The following is a 19487-nucleotide window of genomic DNA, read 5'->3' on the forward strand; positions in this document are numbered from 1 at the left end:
AAGTCATCTTGTACAAGTGAAGATGGGTTTGTAATTGTTGGGGTATAAGGAGAAAAAAGATTTAAAATTGTCATTCAGGAGATCAAGACAGTGTTGGACTAAAAAAAAATAAGAGGTGATTGAAGGGCTCACTTGAGGTCATGATTCTGAATAAGATTATCTGGGCTCTGCCAGTTCTCTGTTGTCTGTGCCCTCACCTGATCCCTGCCTTTTATACCAAGACCCCTGGAATTCCATAGTGCCTGCCACACACTATGCTCTTCAGGACATCTCTGCTGATTCTCATGTGGACCCACCATCTGAGCATTTCTTTCCCTCTTCTCCACTTAGCTAATTCCTACTCACCTTTATGACTCAGTTTATTCCTAACTTTCTCCAAGAAACAAATATTGATGCTCAGAAGAGATCAGTGACCTCATCTGTGCTCCCATATCAAATGTGCACATTTCTACCCTAGCCCTTGCCAGTGTCTTGTGATTTGTGTGTCTTATACTCCAGTTCAGGGTTATCAAATTTGATCAGGCTTCAGAATCACCTGCTACCCCCCTTTCAAAAAAGTTTTTTTTTTTTTTTAAAGATTTTATTTATTTATTTGACAGAGATAGAGACAGCCAGTGAGAGAGGGAACACAAGCAGGGGGAGTGGGAGAGGAAGAAGCAGGCCCATAGCGGAGGAGCCCGATGTGGGGCTCGATCCCGTAACGCCGGGATCACGCCCCGAGCCGAAGGCAGACGCTCAACCGCCGTGCCACCCAGGCGCCCCTCAAAAAAGTTTTGATTAAGTAGATCTGATATAAGGCTCAAGAATTTGCATTTCTAGTAAGGTCTCAGGTGATGTTGATGTTGATGTTGGTAGGAAGAAGGGAACACATTGTAGTTCAATTTTGTCTAGTTCTTCAAAAGCTGGAGTCAAGTGTGCTTGTCCAGAACTTGGTTGCACACTTGGTTCAGGGTAGCAGCTCAGAAAATTTTACTGAACAGCCAAAGCACATTTGGCTGAATGAGAAGAAGAGAAGTAAGGTACCTGAATGGTAAGCTGTCTTCCCTCCCGGTTAATGTTCAAGTGGTGCATCTTTCTGTTGGCAAAGTTCTCTGCATCAATATTGAAAACCTGGGTTTCTTTCTTGCTTAGCTGATAGCGAACCTGTAAGCTTCCTTGAAAAAAAAATATTAGAAATTAGAATTAAACATAGGATTCATAAAATGCAAAAATATGATCAGATTGTCTTTTAGTTGATCATAACTGTTTTCTAGGGATCCATGTCTCAATCCTTTCATTATTCAAATTTTTAAAAATGCTGTATTACTATAGCATCTTGGTCCATATGGAAAATCCTGTGTATAGGTGCAAAATTAGTGTGTGTGTGTGTGTGTGTGTGTGTGTGTGTGTGTTGGAAAACCATAATGTCAGGCTGGAAAATAAAACAGCCACAAGTCTATTGTGTAACTGGATTGTCAAAACTTTAATAAGATAGACTCCTTTTCCATTCTCTCTTCAATTCCTACCACTTCTTATAATTCCTTTTCTTCCTAATTGCCTTCATGGAATTTCATAATACATAATGTGAAATAAGATTATAAAATCATCTAAGCCAGAATAGAAGAAAAATGTTTGGCCTATGAGACCGATACACAATTGAATCAGTTGATACAAGAACCTCTACAGCTAATGGTGGTTTCCCTGGTTTGCTCTCTCCTTTCTGCTCTAACCATTGCATATTCCCAAATATTGTTTCCTGATTATTATTGTTAGGGTTTTTACAACTTAAAAATGAATAATAGCTCTGTAGCAGTAGCATATTTGGTACTGGGAGGAGCTGAGCTATGGTGGTGGTGCAAATGTGCAGGTATAGGGCAAGGGGACCTGGCCACAGAGAGTCTATGGTAAGGAAACAGCCAGTGTGTGCACTAGTGGGTTGTTGGGTGGCATGCTCTTCCAGACTCCTTCCAATTCTAAGAATCTGGGTGTTTTCACATTTAATTCAACCCAATAAACTAAATCAGCATGTGATAATTATATGTCAGTTATGGTGATGAGTACCACATTCCTTGAGGGTATTTGGATTCTTGCCATCCCACTGCCTGGGTAATTCATATACATGTACAGATTCTGCATACATATCCTGTATGCATTTGTCCATTTTAAAAATCACTCTATTTTATACATCTTCTCTTTGCCTGCTGCACAATTATGCATCTTACATGTTAATAATCTCATAGGAACACTGTCTATCAAAGTATTCTGAAGGTTCCCCATCATCACATCTTATGTCTAAAATACTTCAACCAGTTCTTCTAGAGCCATACAAATACTGATCTCAATTTCTTAGGAGTTTTGATGCAATCAGTATCTTCTGCTCCTACAGGCTCTGTGCTCATCTCTACCCTAACAGGTACTGGGCTGTGTTATTTGTATACTCACCTGTCTCTTACACAAATCTGTAAGCTCCTTGAGGATCTGCATATATCTTAGATTCCCTGTGTCTGGACCATGGTAAATACACGGTAAATTTGAAAGGAAGGAAGCAAGGAAGGGGGGAGGAAAGGATGGAAGGAAAGAGGGAAGGAGGGAAGGAGGAAGGAAGGAAGGAAGGAAGGAAGGAAGGAAGGAAGGAGGGAGGGAGGGAAGGAAGGAAGGAAGGAAGGAAGGAAGGAAGGAGGGAAGGAAGGAAGGGTTGACAAATTCAGTGGGGTTTAGAAACTTTTTACATCTAAAGAAATAACTCCTCTGAAATAGTACAAATCTAGGTGATACATATTCTCAATAAATCCAGAGACCAATGAATTATTCTTTAGAAACTGTTTCACCTTGGTATTTATTGGTTCAAAGTTGGGAGAACCTCTGGAGAGTATGAGGAGTGGCATGCCTAAGGAACTGGGTGATTCCTGAAGGCCCTGTCTAGAATTTAGTAGTGTCTGCATTAGTTTATCCTCCTGCATCTGAGGCTGTGATATTTCAGGGAATTCATTCAGGTTTTTATTCCAACCAACTGCCTTGAACATTTTGTCTCTCATTAGTATTTAGGTAGAACCCCATGCTCCCCTTGGGAGATGTTGGACTTACTTTCTTTCTTTTTTCTTTATTTCTTATTTCTTTATTTCTTTATTTCTTAAACAACATATATTTATTTTCTCTGGACAATAGTTCTGGATGTTAGAAGTGCAAAATGTTTTCTTAAAGCCTCTACACTAGGATACTTTCATTCCTCTTCTTAGCTTCTGGTGGATGCTGGCAATCTTGGCATTCCTTAGCTTGTAGATGCATCACTCTGATGTCCTTTGTCTTCACAGGACCTTCTCTCTGAGTCTCTCTGTTGGCCCTATTTTCAAATCTGCTCTAATACCCAACAAAGGATACCACATACCATTTAGCAAGTCATTTTATTATTCATATCCTGCTTGACAATTATCTACTCATAATAATGGAAAAATATGAAGTAGAAACTCAAAATTGAAAAGTCCAAATAATATCTAGTTGAATTCCTTGAGTTGGGCCTTAGGGTAAAGATTCTTGGATCTCAGTTATTCAAAAACATCAGTTTGTTTTCTTTTCTCTTACTGGTTCCCACTTTTTCAGTCTTCCTACTCCACTGTCTTCCACACTGCCATTAGTGAGTATTATAACACATATTCAGTCATGTGACTCTAGAACTTAAAAAAAAATTCTAAGCCTCCTTAATTCTACATGATATATTCCAACTTCTTGGCCTGCTGTATGAAGCCTTTTTTTTTTTTTTTACCTTTCCAACTGTATCACATACATATTTTTTGTATCTGAATTATACCTGAACACTTAGCATCTGTCCAAATAATGCCCCTCTTTACCTCTGTGTGTTTTTCTTTTCCTCTGCCTCCTCATCTGCCTGGCAAGCTCCTCCTTATTCTTAAAACCCAGCTCATGCTACCCAGATCTTCACTGACCCCGAAGACTGGCATATTTTTTTTTCTTTTCCTATATTGTCACTGTGCTCACTTTTAGTAACAAACCCAATTTTCGTGTTTATCTTGTCTTTCCTCTTGAATTTAAAGCCCCCTAGGAAGGATAGTTGCTTATTCATCTTTGTGTTTGCAAAGGACAACACAGTGTTTGCTATCTTAAGTCTCTGGGAGATATTTTTGAATAAAGATCCACTCTGGAGAATTTTATTACTACTCCACCAAAATTATAAACTAAAAATTATTCAATGCCTAATGTGTGCCAGGTACTAAATAAACAAATACTTACAATATTATAGTTCTATTTTTAAGAAGTTTATAATCTAGTAGAAAGAAAAAGCAAGGTCATACATGTCTACTATATTTTAGACATTTAATCCTTCCTTAAAGATACTGATTTTCTTTTGTTTTTTAAAAGTATTTTATTTATCTATTTTTAAGAGTAAGAGAGAGAAAGAGAGAGAATGAGTGGGGGGTGCAGAGGGAGAAGCAGACTCCCCACTGATCAGAGAGCCCAATGTGGGGGTAGATCCCAGGACCCTAGGATCACGAGCTGAGCCAAAGGCAGATGCTTAACTTACTGAGCCACCCACGCACCCCTAAAGATATTTTTTCTTTCTTTCTTTCTTTCTTTCTTTCTTTCTTTCTTTCTTTCTTTCTTTCTTTCTTTCTTTCTTTCTTTCTTCCTTCCTTCCTTCCTTCCTTCCTTCCTTCCTTCCTTCCTTCCTTCTTTCTTTCTTTCTTTCTTTCTTTCTTTCTTTCTTTCTTTCTTTCCTTCCTTCCTTCCTCCTTCCTTCCTTCCTCCTTTCTTTCTTTCTTTCTTTCTTTCTTTCTTTCTTTCTTTCTTTCTTTCTTTCTTTCTTTCTTTCTTTCTTTCCATGCCCAGTGTGGAGCCCAACGTAGGGCTTGAACTCAAGATCCTGAGATCAAGACCTGAGCTGAAATCAAGAGTCAGACACTTCTTAATCCAGTCATCTGTTGAAAGGCATCTCGGCTCCTTCCACAATTTAGCTATTGTGGACAATGCTGCTATGAACATTGGGGTGCATATGGCCCTTCTCTTCAAGAGCCGAGATGCCCTTCAACAGATGACTGGATGAAGAAGATGTGGTCCATATATACAATGGAATATTACTCAGCCATCAGAAAGAATGATTACACAACATTTGCAGCAACATGGACGGACTGGAGGAGATTATGCTAAGTGAAATAAGTCAAGCAGGGAAAGACAATTATCATACGGTTTCACTCATTTATGGAACATAAGAAATAGGAAGATCGTTAGGAGAAGGAAGGGAAAAATCAAGGGGAGGGGGTCAGAGAGGGAAATGAACCATGAGAAGACTATGGACTCCGGGAAACAAACTGAGGGTTTTAGAGGGGAGAGGGGTAAGGGGACAGGCTAGTCTGGTGAAGGGTATTAAGGAGGGCACATATTGCATGGAGCACTGGGTGTTACATGCAAACAATGGATCATGGAACACTACATCAAAAAATGTATGGTGACTAATATAACAAAACAAAACTTATTTAAAAAAAAAAAGTCAGACACTTAACTGACTGAGCCACCCAGGTGCCCTAAGATACTGATATTTTTAATCAAATCCTCAGATCAAGAAATAGATTTTCAGGGAGGTAAATAACTACACAAATAAATAATAATAATAATGATAAGAAAGAGAAGGAGAAGAAAAAAAAGATAGAGAAGGAGAAGAAGATTCAAACTCAGAGGTACAGAATTTTAAAGCGTATGTTTCTTCCACTATAGCACCCTGACTCCAAAGAGATGTGTGGTGGGGTAGATGGATGAGTGGAGGACAGAGAAGTGGATGGTGGAGCAAAGGGAAAGGTAAATGATTTTACAGAACATACAGAATACACATTTTGTGAATTCAAAATGATAATGTTGTATGTAAGTGATTACTGAATTCTCCTGAAACCAATAGTGCACTGTACATTAACTAACTAGAATTTAAATAAAATCTGAAAACAAAAACAAAAACGATGAGCAGTTAAAGGGTTGAGTTAATAAGAAAGTGTTTTACAGAGAAAGAGGTTTGCTAGAGGAAGTTAGAAGTTAACTAAGAAAACAAAACAGAACAAAATATAAGGTGATATGCTTATGCAGTTGTAGAGATTTAAGAACAATGCTGCTGAATTTTACCATGCTTGAAGCAGTAAAGCTGTAGTCCATTTGTATTGATGAGAATATTAGCAGACATGCACTCAACCAATCTTTTCATTCTGAAAATGGAAAAACTAAGACCCTTCACCTTGAGTGGGAACTTGGAAGACATTAGTAAAGAAAAGCCGGGCAGAGAAGGCTCATGCTAGAATGACAATGAATACAGACTTGTTCTTGTAAGGAGGGGTCCCATAAAGGCCTTTAGACACACGTGTGACTGGTCTGATGTACAAAAACTGGAATTTTTTTTTTTAAGATTTATTTATTTATTTATTTGACAGAGATAGAGACAGCCAGCGAGAGAGGGAACACAAGCAGGGGGAGTGGGAGAGGAAGAAGCAGGCTTCCAGCGGAGGAGCCTGATGTGGGGCTTGATCCCAGAACGCCGGGATCACACCCTGAGCCGAAGGCAGACGCTTAACGACTGAGCCACCCAGGCGCCCCCAAAACTGGAATCTTAAGAAAAGTAGCCTGCAGACCCAGTGTTTATGCCCAATCTAAATGTTCTCACAAGATCAGTTCTCACAAGACCAAAAGAGACACCCATGGAGGTACTGGACCATCGTTGTGGAGTCCATTTTTGTATTTCTGTCCACAGAATGTTGTCAGGTTCTTGCTTTATCATTTTCTTTGAAAGCAGGAGCTTTTCTACAATGTTGAATCTTTTCCATTCCCTATCAGTCCCTATTACTCCAACTTTAGCTTCTACTAATCAGACCGTTCTCACCAATTAGCTTCTAGTCTATCTTCACTGTTCACCCGGTGGCAACACCCATCCACTCATTGCTTATGTCAAAACTGTAGGAATCATCCCTGTTTTGTTGGTTTCCTTCACTAGCATACGTGATACACACACAGGTCATCAGCAACCATCTGGTCTCTGGAAAGTAAATCCTGCATCTCCACACTTCTTTCCAGCTCAACCACCACACCCTAATTTAATCTACCCCAACACTCACTTGGACTATTGCAACACATCTAAAGTCATCTCCAAGATTCTAGTCTTACTTCTTGTTTCCCCACACTTATCCATTCTCTACACATCAGTTAAACTCTTGAAATTTTGATGCCACTGATTAAAATATTTTAATAGCTCCCCAATACACTTGGAATAAAATCCAGTGTATTTGCCATGGCCTTCAGGATCTTACATGATCTTCTTCTACACCTCTTTGATTTTATTACATTCCACATTTGCCCTTGCTCACTAAGCTCCAACTACTATTTACCTACTGTATGATCTCTTACGTGACAAGTTCATTCCTGCGTTAGAGTCTTACACTTGCTTTTCTCTCCACCTGGAAAGCTCCTCTTACAGATCTTTGCCAAAGGTCTCTCCTCATCTCATGGATCTGATGTGATCCATGCAGTCATGCCTTTTATACCCATACACACCTATCTTAGCACCTCCATGTAACAAGGTTTTCCAAACTGTTGTCATGATTGATTAGTGCATCATGGAATCAGTAACAGAATTCAATATTTGTTATTGCTAATAATGTCAGCACCTCCCTAATTGCAGTTAAAGCATCTCACTCTCTGAATACAACCTCTCCCTTTCTGTCCCTCCCTTTTTCCCCCTCTATTTCTTGTGTGTGTGTGTGTGTGTGTGTGTGTTCAGTTAGCCACTCTATAGTACATCATTAGTTTTTGATGTAGTGTTCAATGATTAATTAGTTGCATATAACACCCAGTGCTCATCTGGCACCCTTCTTTTAATTTCTGGATTCCCATAATCCCTAGTGCAAGAATTAATCTCACCAACTACTTGATGTTTCTCAGCCCCTTCATATCCTCTTTTTTCCTGACCCAGTTCAAACTGCCTGGTCCATCACTGTAAATCATCCTCTCCTTCAGGGTCTTAATTCCCTTGATCATTCTTTACTGAATGGACATATTTGCTTGCAGAACTGTAACTACTAAAATGCAACTGGTGATTTCTCTACTTCTACCCAGTTTAGCTGGCAGAAGACAATCAAATAATGCAGATTGCTGGTAGGCCTTTCATATCCATCCACAACTTCAAGTGGGTCTTTCTTATGCCCCCTCTGTCTCAGTGCATTTACTAAGTCAGTGCACGCGCTGGCTCAGACAATTCTTTAATGTCTTCTCTTCTATCCTCTGGCCCCCTACTCTGCATTCTTCCCCACTCTCAGCTGATGCCTCCTGCTCCTCCAAGAAAACTGAAGCAACCTGAAAAGAGCTCCTACAACCTCCTGCCACCATATTTACTAACCTATCAATTTCTAAACCCATATATTCTACCTTCTATTATTTAACTTAGATAAACTGTCCATGATCTCTCCTAATATCATTTTATGCATTCCTTCTCATCCTTCTCATGTACTTGTACTGTAGAAAGGTCTGCTTTTTTCAAACAACTGGTTTTTAGAGTACTTATCACCATCCTGCTCTTTTCTTAATTCATACATTTTTTAAACTTGTTTAGTGTTTTTCATTATCCATTTAATTATAAGCTCCATGATAACTGAACTATACCTGTATTTTTTCCTGGGGTATATCCAGTGCTGAGAAAAAAACGCCTAGCATATAGGGGGGGCTCCATAAATATTTATTGATTTTTTTAATAGACTGAATGAGTGAATGGTTTGGGTGATATATGAAAAATATTTCTTTTATCTAATCCATGCTTAAACATATATAATGCAAACAATTATTTAAGGGTTGATCATGATAATTTCAATAATTATCATTGTTATAGCTATAACTGTTAGTTAATGTCATGGGTATAATGAATAGAATTAAAATATCAGTTGCCTATTTTGTTCTAGGGATTGCCTAAACTTTTTTTTTCTCATATTTCATCTTTATACATTAAAATTATGACATATACATTATTATTTTACACTAATTTTACATGTAAAGAGAATGTAGTTTGTGTAACCTGGTGGGACATTTAGATATCAGTCGTTTCACACAGATTTTCCCTCTAATTTAACTGTAATCTGAATTTCCCTGTAGGGTAGCAGCCATGCTTTGCATGTCTTCTATAACACCCACCACATAAATATAAAGGCCTTTGGATGAAGGTATATCTCCGTGATAACCCTATTCAGCCAGACTTCACAGAGAGAACACCAAAACCAAGTTTGTGGCCACTCTGAAGCCAAACTCAATTGTCCAGAGCTTGTCCTCAAATCACTGCATGCACAACTGAATGCTAAATATAATGAAATGTCTCTAAAATAAAACAAAGAAAAGTCTTGTATTTTTAAGCTTCTTGGAAAAAGGAGACACTTATACTAAAAGAAGCAAGCCCCATGGAAGATAAAGCCAATTTTCATGGCGAAGTTAAACATTAAGGATGTTCTTCCTACTTCTATCTTGGACAAGGTGAGGAGAGATTAGAACTGAAAAGAATCAGCTATCCTTAGGAAAAAAAAACCTCAGCTATTTGAGAATTTCTCATGAGTCAGTAACTGCAATGCGCTGAGCATTCCCAGATCCACTCAGCTATGATAGTTTTCTAGGGCTCAATTCATTTCTTATTCAAAAACAACCTTGAAAACTCTCAGAGGAAGTCATAAACAGGTACCAAATCCTCTAGCTTATTCGGTGATGGGTTCTGGTTTACTTCACTCAGCCTTATTCTAAGCACCTTAATAAGTAACAATTATCTTCTTCTATTTCAGTGCTTCTGTTTACGTTTGCAAAAAATATTCCTCAACCTGTCTTACCTTTAACTCAAAAGTCATTTGCATAGCAAAAGAGTCCCATTACTGGGAATAAGAGCAGACCAACTGCCCCTCTTCCATGGTACTCTGTCCAGACCCCTGTTTCCTTATGGCTTACATTATGGAATGTCAGCCTTTTTTCAATAAAAAGAAAAACACCCTGAATGACAAAATTAGGAACTTAATTTATTTTTGTTTTTATTTTTTTATTTTTCACATGATATAGATGAATGAAATCAAACAGGTTCCTCTGGCTCAGGTTTATTCTCTGAATTCAGTCTTTACAGCATGTGTAAAAGGCACAGACCCCAAAACTCCATGGGAAACACTGGTTGGTGCTTTATGTGCTTAAAGATTTCATTGAGCTACTAAAGATCTATTTTCCTTTCTGCTGAGACCCAATTAGAGTTCACTTACATTTAAAAACTCTCTCCTCTTATTTGTATATGATTTATGGGGTTTGAAGGCAATAGTCATTAGAACTCAACATAGTAATTAGTCTTTAAAGTATTCAGGATGAAGCGGCTTTGTATATTTTATGTTCACTTTTTATGATCCAATTGCTTTTGAATATAGACGCTTTTGATCATGGTGCTTAAAATTTTACAATATTTGGAACTAATGTTGGCTGTGCAAGTATTTGTAAACATTTAAAAAAATTTTGATGATGACGGTACTGACAGTATAAAACGACAGAAATACTGGGTCACGATTTGTGACTTGTTATCTGGTTGGCTAAAATGTCACTGAGAACCAGTACTTCTCTCTAACTAGAAGCTGGTGCTCATTTCTTTCCACCTCCCATGGTGCCCAGTGTAGAGCTCAGCAGGAGCAGGGGTTCTGTCAAAGTGCAGCAAACAAAAGGGCCACACCATGATGTTCCAGGAATGGTGTTATGAACACTGACTTAGAGAAGAAAGACAAAGCTTTTCTCCCAAGACATGCACAGCCTAGTGAGTCACCCAAGACCATAAGAAGACTAGTACGGTACAGTGAAGACAAGTTCTGGAAACACATCTGTTGAGTAAGAAAACAGGAAAATTAGGGAAGGCTTGCCAGTGGTGGTGATAAACCCTGAACTGGATTCATAAAGAACACACAAAACTTGGACACAGAGACAAGAGGAAAAAAGGAGGGAAAAAAGGAAATAACAAGTCAAAGGTAGGGAGAAGAAAAAGAGGAGGCTATGCATGTCTGTGGTTGGATGGAATGCAGGTGTGCCCATGGAGAATAAGCAGAAGATAATAAATTTGGGATGTAAACCTTGTGTTCCTTAAGGAAGCCATTACCTCTATGGAGCCATTATTTCTTCAAATCATAATTTTGCCTTTTCTATATGTTACTTATAAAGATAGTTTCAAAAGCACTCCTCTGGATGACAGTTCTGATACATTTTCTAATGATGCATTCCAGGGACTGGGGCCAGCAGTGATTGACCCAGAGCACAAATACATCCATATAATGGGGGAGCTGAGCCAACCTGCATTTAATAATCAGGTCTAATATTATCCTTAGCATCTAATACAGTGCACACTATTTGGAAATGGTGAAGAAGGAACATTAAAAAAAATGTTGAGCATAGAATGATGATTTGTTAAAAAGCTTAAAGGTGTGAAAGGTGTAGCATGGTTGGAACAGCACCCACATGCCTAGGCCTTTGTGTTCTCCTGATGCCCATCAGTGTCATGCAGCCTGCCAAGTGCAGAAATTGCAGAGCAGTCAGTGCTGGCTTCAGGCACTTCCATAAATGAAAATATAAATGATGGTCAATTAGAGATGATTTCCAAAACCATTTTCTAAAATCATTAACAAATAGTGTAACTAGCTCATGAATAACTTCAGGCACTTTTCACAATGCAAAGTCATCAAGATATAACCACAGGATCCTGTTTAATGGCACAGAGACAATTGCACGGAGGCTTTTCCTGATGCGTAGGGTTCCTCCAACAGGGAATCCCACCTGTTCAGAAGTGAAGGCCTCATCCAGAACGTTGTCCCTTCTGGATCCCTTATTCTTTTTTATTCCAACATGCGCTTTAGCCATGGAAATGGTGACTTGCTTCTGAGAGATGAGCTCAAAGAAGAAGTTAAAAATAAAGTTTACCGAGTGTCTGTCCCATGCCACTCCTTGTAAAAACTCTTGTGTATTTATGTGGGACATTTCACCAGATGAGGGAGTAGAGTAGCATTTGAGGATGTCCCAAGATGCAGACTTACAGAGCCTGCTTCTGGCTCTTCCCCAAGACCCCTTCCCAAGATTCCTGCCCCACCCCTAAGAGGAACCAGCCACTTCCCTGAGTCAGAGTCTGTGACATGACAACAATTTGGACTAGTTATTATTTTTGTTACAGATGAGAAAAAGTGAAGCTCAGGGAAATTAAAAATGTACCTGATGTCTCAGTTGCAACATGAGGTTTTGAACTCAAGGCCTATACTACTGTGTTTACATGCTGCTATGGATTTGCAGTAGATAAGAAGCTGGAGGAGGGTCTCTGTCTCCAGATCTGAGACAGAACAGAGAGAAGAGACTAGAGTAACAGTCCAAAATGCTTTGTTTTTCTCCTCAACCTCTTTTGTCTGAACACGAGGTACAACAGAAATGAAATAATAATGAAGAACATCTCCCCCCCATACCCACGACATACTAACACACTCATACCCTCTCACCCATGCACATTTACACACATGGCATGCCCTTGCCTAACTATGCAGTTTAATCTCTCAAAAAGACATTACATATGCACCGAAGAGAAAATACAAGAAACTTTGTTCTCTACTGAGATGATCAATGTTATGTAGTAGACCTATGGGAGAAAAAAAAAAAAAAGGAAAAAAAAAAAGAAAAGAAAAGAAAACAAGAGCAAACATTAATAATAGTCCTTGGATGAAAAAGAGAATCAGAGGCCATGTAATTAAGCCTCCACGTTTTTGTCTATTGAGTGCCTACTACATGCCTTTTTTTTTTTTTCCTGGACAGTCAAAGATTCTGCTCTCATGGAGCTCACACCTCCCAATGAAGATGGAAGGTAAACCTAAATTTATAAACAAAACAAATACCATGACCTAGAGGAAATGTCCCATCCTTGATGGGAGCATGTAACAGGTGGAAAGGTGGCCGCCTTATTCAAGGGACATCCCCCCAATATTCTACAATGCCTGAGCCATGCATAGACTTCCCACTGACCACCTTTTCCCCAGCACTTTCCCCTGTATCAACAACAAATTTACCTTCCTTCATCATACCTGGCAGCCTTACTTTACTGTGAAGAACCCTCCCTACATATCAACATAATTAAGTCCAAAGACTTACATTACCTAATCTTATCTCAACCTGTTAGCTGTATCTCCCCAAATCCTTCCTGCAGTCCTATATTGCAGCGAAAAGAGGTTCACGTGCTTTAAAGTTTTTCCTCCACTGTTCTTACATATGGTAAGGGCTGCCAAAATACCTGCCAAATGAAGGAATGAATGCATTTCAGAAAACTTGTGCATACAAAGAAAGCTAATATTACTTTTTCACTACATCAAATATATTTGTTCACTTACAGAAACATTGAAAAAGAGACAGGTGTGCTTTTCTTGAAAGAAAAATAAAATAATTACATTTGTGTTTTCCAATATTTAGCAAAGATCTCCAGAGCTCCCCAAGCATTTCCTCATGGTCGACAATACATTCTAGTTTAGAGAAAAGAGCTTTAAAGCAGGAAACTTTCTGACAGGAAGTTCAGTTCCCTATGTAAAAGTAGTCCATACCAGATGCTAAGGGGCTGTATACACTGTCCCATGAGTCCGGGTTTATACTGCAAGTGCTGAAGAGTCCGTGAAGTTTCTAATGGAAAGAATATTGTAGGATATATTTTGGAAAAATTGCAGAGAAAAACTCCAGGCTTCAGTGCCTTAGGATGGCAAGGGATGGGAGCCCTGCTAAAGGCCTATAGGCACAGTCAAAGCCAGATTGGATAAGAGGAAAGATAATTTTGAGAGGGCAACACCAACATCAGCAGGATTTGATGAAAGGCTGGGTGTATTAAGGCAAAGAAAAGAACCATGACCATAGGGTTCCAGGTCTGGGGGTGCTCTATGCCAGCTGACCCCTCTCACATCACTCACCTCATTCTCTGTGGCCAACTGGATGATCTCTCAGCTCCTCCATTCATTGTCTGTCCTCCTAAGAGAGTGTCTGCTGGCTGTATCTCCTCTATACCTCTTCTACAGGAATCCACGCCACCCAACCAACCAGCACCTACTTGAGGAGAACCATTTCTCCCCCAGGGAAGCCCTCTTTGCACCCCTCCCCCAGTTTTGATAGAAGCCCCCATAATAACCTGAATTTTCTCACAGGAAACTTTCCACAGTTTATAATTCTGTTTCTCTTAGTGTATTAACATGTGACTCTTCCAACGGAATACAAAATCCAGGAGGACAGAGGTCCTCTCTACCTCACTCACCTCTGTGTCCTCAGTACCTATCAAAGGCATCTGGTATATGGTAGTTAATAAACAGTCATCTAATGAATGAAGGAATTAATGAATATCTTTGAATAATAATGGAAATATGGAAAGAAAAGAAAGACAAGTTTTAAAATGAAACAAAAGTAGGTTTTAACTACTAAAATTTAGGTGAGGTATTAAGGTTATAATAGAAATATGAAGTTGAATATGGCAACAAACAGCAAGAAATGTGGGAACTGGAATTATGGAGAAAAGCATTGTCTGGAAATAGAAATCTAAGAGACGTTGACAGGGAGATTGTGTTGACGGCAACCCAATTAGATTCAGTCAGCCATGTGTGATAAGATATTGCTTTATAGTAAATTAGGAATATTGCTCTCCAGCTTAAAGACTGGTTGTAATGGATGGGAATAAAAGATGTGTTCTTCCATAAGATTCTCCATATCCCTTCAAATGACAGAATCATTGTAGAATTCCATGACACAGTGGCCCAGTTCAAATCTTGAGCCTGTGTGCCTATCGACATGTTCTTTGAAAAGCAGGACAGAATAATAATTATGATTAGCTGGTCTGCCAGGATCAGACCCCAATGTCTCTCTATATTAACAGTGAGGCCCTAGATAAATCAAATGAACTCCCAGTACCTCATTTCCCCTGTGTGCAAAATGGGTATAGTCATAGCATTTACTTCATGAAATTCTGAGAATTGAAGCCATATTAAGTACTTTTAGAGTATCTGCAACATGACATTCATAAATGTTAGCTTGTGTCATAATTATTATTTTGAATATTATATAATCCCTGAAGCTATTTTGCAAGAATTCCACACGGAATCAGGATAAAGGGTGCATCATCATCATCGTCGTCATCATCATCATCATCATCATCATCATCATCATCATCATCCTAGTTGGCTTGGGCTTGATACCCTGTGTCATCATTTTGTTGTTGTAAAATGATTCTGCAAAGAGCTCTATTAATGCAGCACCATATTTAAGAGCTCCATTTACACAACGGGGAATTGGAAAGAAGCAAGAGTGGTGGTGAGCTCTGAAACAGCCACCTGGAGAGCTGGTCTCATTACCAATTGATATCAATTGAATGTGTACAATTTGCTGGGTAGGCAGCAGCCTTGAAGAATCTGGAAAGACCCGATCCTTATCTCAAGTTCAAATTTCTGCCTTGTGAAAGGGAAAATTCAGAACAGAGGATTTCCTAGGAGAAGCAGGTTTATATAGAAAGCAACCAGTGGTTCTCATTTATTTACTGTTTTGCAAACAAAACTGTGCGTAAAATATCACATTTGCTACATACATACTAATTCAATTGCGGTTGGATTCTGTGCTAAACCAAAACATGGCCCAAATAATTCTTCCGCTGCTTTCCCTGGGTGAGGAACTCAAAATAGAGCAAGCTGTGAAATAAATAGTTCCATCCTATCTGCACATATTTCATTTGGATAAATCCCTTCAGTAGGGCAAGAAATGAGTTCTTTTAGCCAACGGTGAGATTTAGTCATTCAGGTGCTTCAGAGACAATACTTAACTCGGGATTGTCAAATTGTAGTCCATGCTTTGGACACACCCTCTCTCCTCATCATTATTGATGATTAATGAAAATTTCTGACGGTCAATATTAGTATAAAGCCATGTTTTCCTTCCAAAAGCCACTTAATGTCACTTATCTGGTTTTTAAAACATCATTACAAATGTATTCCCTCACATCCCCCAGTCCCACTTTGGTAAAATTAATCCACTGTTCTTTCTTACAGGAGAAGACAGGAGGTGATTTCTTGCCCTAGAGAAGTGAGGGTTTCACTCTTGTGAGAATGCTCAGGGAGGCATCGACTTAAACCCTCAGAGATAGGTTTTTAGAAGTCAAAGGCATTATTTATTGTTTGCAATTCATATTTGCAAAGTGCTTTGAGCTCCCTGGGGAAAGCTGGAAAACAAACACTAGGTACGTGTATAATTAATAACTCTTCAGTAGGGATTATGGCCTCTTTGGGTAAGAGTGTATTTATACATTGACACTCATGGAAGATAGTTAAACAATTTCAAAACAACCCAAGGCATACTCCATCCTGGATATAGGGAGAATTCATTTGCAGAGCACTCAAGAGCATGGATAGAAGCTACCAGGGACACAGTCAGCCCCCACCTCAGGAGACCACAGTACTTGGGAAATGACCCCACTAGCCGTGCCTGAGGACTGGCAGGAAGGACAGTGATAGTCATTATGACTGAATGTGCCAAGAATTCTCTCTGAAGAATCATAAACCAAAATAGAAAACTAATCCCTATTCCCAATTATTCCCTCTATAAACAGCTCACAAAATGGACACAGGTGTTTGACCTGAACATATGGATACAATAAAAACCTGCAAAGGGGGTGAGCTGTCCGTGGCAGAGCAATTTCAATTTAGAGGCCACTTTTATTTTTAGATGACATTACAATTTAAATATCTGCTCCAACTTACTAGCTTCTCACTACTGCTACTAACACACAACTCTATCCTGTGCAGCTCTGAGCTTTACAAAGCACCTGACTAACCACCCAGTGACTCTGGAATCTTGCTCACAGTTCCGAGGTGAATAAGTTTCCTAAATCTGCTTATATAACCATTTTTACCCTATAGTCATCCCTTAGGAAATGCTCTATTTTTTTCCACTGTCTCCTCATTCCCCTTTCTACCCTTTACGTCTTTAAATCTTTGTCTGGCTCATCAGAGAATAAAGTTGAAGTTTTCTACGATGGGCTACCCAACTCCATTCCAACTCCCCTTCCTCTCTCTGATATGCTCTCAATTAGGTCAGAGGAAGGAAGGAGATGTCACTCTTCTAATGGGAGAGTGGAAGAGACGATGTGCTTGAAGTCCTCGTTATTGATGCCAGCATGTGTGATCTGGGGCAAGAGATGTAATTCCTTGGTACATCTGTGCTAGGTCTGTCACATAGAAAGAATTAGGCAGCCATTCTTTACTGTGTGAGCTTTAGCAAGTCACCTAAACTCTCTGTTCCCCAAAGCAAAATAAGACTATTTTTAAAAGGTTTTTATTTATTTATTTGAGAAAGAGAGAGAGAGAGCACAGAGGGATAGGGAGAAGCAGACCCCCACTGAGCAGAGAGCTAAGTGCAGGGCTCTCTCCCAGGATCCTGGGATCATGACCTGAGCCAAAGGCAGATGCTTAACCAACTGAGCTACCCAGGAGCCCAAAATAAGAATATTAATATCTATTTTGCAGATGTCTTGTTAGATTTTGAAAAAGAAAAGAAAAGAAAAGAAAAGAAAGAAAAGAAAAGAAAAGAAAAGAAAAAAAAAGAAAAGAAAAAAACCTAACGTAGCCTCTAGCCTCACACAACACATAACAGGCATTTAGCAAATACTAATTTCCAGAAGCTAGACACCTAGCTCCATGTCTGGGGACAGAGTGGTGCTAAATGCCATACCAGGGTTGGATTTTATGACTTTATGACTTAGACTCACTAGTACTGTGTGTGGCTCTGGATGTTGCCACCCTAAAGGACGTTCACCCCTAGGCAAGCCCCTCTGCATTCTAGAAGCTTGGCCAGAGGTGTTACATGGGACCTTTAGCAAGTTCTGCAGCACTCTTGACAATTTGGCAGTGTATATGTGAGGCCTTAAAAAATATGCATGCATGTAGATTGAGCAATTAACCAGGGCAATAATCGAGGCCCCAAGATTGAGTAGCAAGTAATTCATCATAACATTAAAAGAAGTAAAACATTAAAAATCAACCTAAATATTCAAACATGGGGAAAATGTGAACAAGTTATCATCTAATACAATTTATCTGCTAGTGTATAACTATAGGGAAAGATTTCACAATATTAAAGGAGAATATTTCTAACACAGTATGCATAGACTGATTATATTTGTATTTATATAGGAATAGACAGATAAAAGTCACATTAATTATGCTCTCTGTTGTATGCACTGTTATTTAATCTCCACAATAACCCTTCAGAGTAGGTCTTCATTGTGAATCATTTTAAAGATATCTTGAAAGCAAGTACAACAAAGGAAGGTATTGAGGAGATACCTGCTGGATGTCTAAGTGGCACCTTCAATGCCATAGTGCACTTGAATCCATGGTTACGGTGGTACCCAGAGCTTACTTGACATGATTTAGGGGAGCCCGCTGTCCTGTTACTTACAGATTGCGCTGTGTCAGTCCCTGCTTCCAGTGTCATTCAACAAGAAATATCTCCTGGCAGCTTGCAGAGGCCTTCTGCTGCCTCACCTCCCCTTTACAGCCTGGATATTTAAACATGAACTACCTCTCTCTGCGTGCAACAGCTGGCTAGGAAGCCTGTGCCTTAATTAGCCGTTTCTCCCTGGGGATTTGTGCTCAGTAAATTCACTCTTCAGAGAAAGTACAGCTGGCGAGATGAAACAACAGAGTCAATTGTCTAAAAATTCGTTTTTAAGGGAAACATCATTTGTGAATGTATGTGCGTGTGTGGAGGGGGGCTTTCTTTGAATAAAAACACTAGACTTCAGGCTCTAGCCTGAGAGCCTCTCAAAGCTAAAGTCTGGGTCATCAATAGTGAAGAACAGAGATTTTAGAGCAGAATATCTGGTGCAAATCTTGGATCTGTGATTTTATGGGCCATTTATTAAAACCTGCTCTGCCTCAGCTCCATCATCTGGGATCTGGGATGATACTAATAGCATCTACTGCATAGGATAGCACGAGGTGCAGCGTCTGAAATGTAGTAAGCCTTAGGTAAGTTTGTTCCCTTAACCTCTTGGTTTTTGTGTGCAAGGCACATGGTGGGTCCCTGTTAAGCAAATGCTTACATTATACTTCTAGAGAAGCCAGTTCTCAGGCAAGTGAACTATACAAACAGCTGAAGAATGACTAAGAGAAGAAGGGAACCTGGATTTTTTTTTTTAATGTGGCAGGTATGGTTTTAGGGGTTCTACAAATTCTTCCTTTTTCATAAAGACAGAAAGAGAGAAAGAGAGAGAGAGAAGTAGATATCTTATCAGAAACTATGGCATGGAAACGGTCTCCGAGAAATGAAATAGGCTTTCCAAGGTCATGCTATGTGGCATCAGGACTCCAGGTATGATGTGTGAAATACAACGTTTCTCATCCCATCCAAGTCACCCCACTCAGCCATGGCCCATTACGAACGCACCTTGGAGGAAGGGCAACCTGGAGCTGGCCTGGAGACTGTTTTCCTCTGACTTT

General features: G+C 39.4%; 1 protein-coding gene across 1 annotated transcript in view; it reads right to left on the reverse strand.

The window, feature by feature from the left end:
* The window catches only part of CNTNAP5 (contactin associated protein family member 5), a 780199-nt gene that overhangs the window by 54380 nt on the left and 706332 nt on the right, over positions 1 to 19487 (reverse strand). The window contains exon 20 of the mRNA XM_044388305.3: positions 1024 to 1154. Within this exon, the coding sequence (XP_044244240.1) occupies positions 1024 to 1154 (131 nt within the window). The remainder of the gene's footprint in view (positions 1 to 1023; positions 1155 to 19487) is intronic.

This window comes from Ursus arctos, unplaced genomic scaffold (assembly GCF_023065955.2).
Source record: "Ursus arctos isolate Adak ecotype North America unplaced genomic scaffold, UrsArc2.0 scaffold_1, whole genome shotgun sequence".
Classification (NCBI taxonomy): Eukaryota; Metazoa; Chordata; class Mammalia; order Carnivora; family Ursidae; genus Ursus; species Ursus arctos.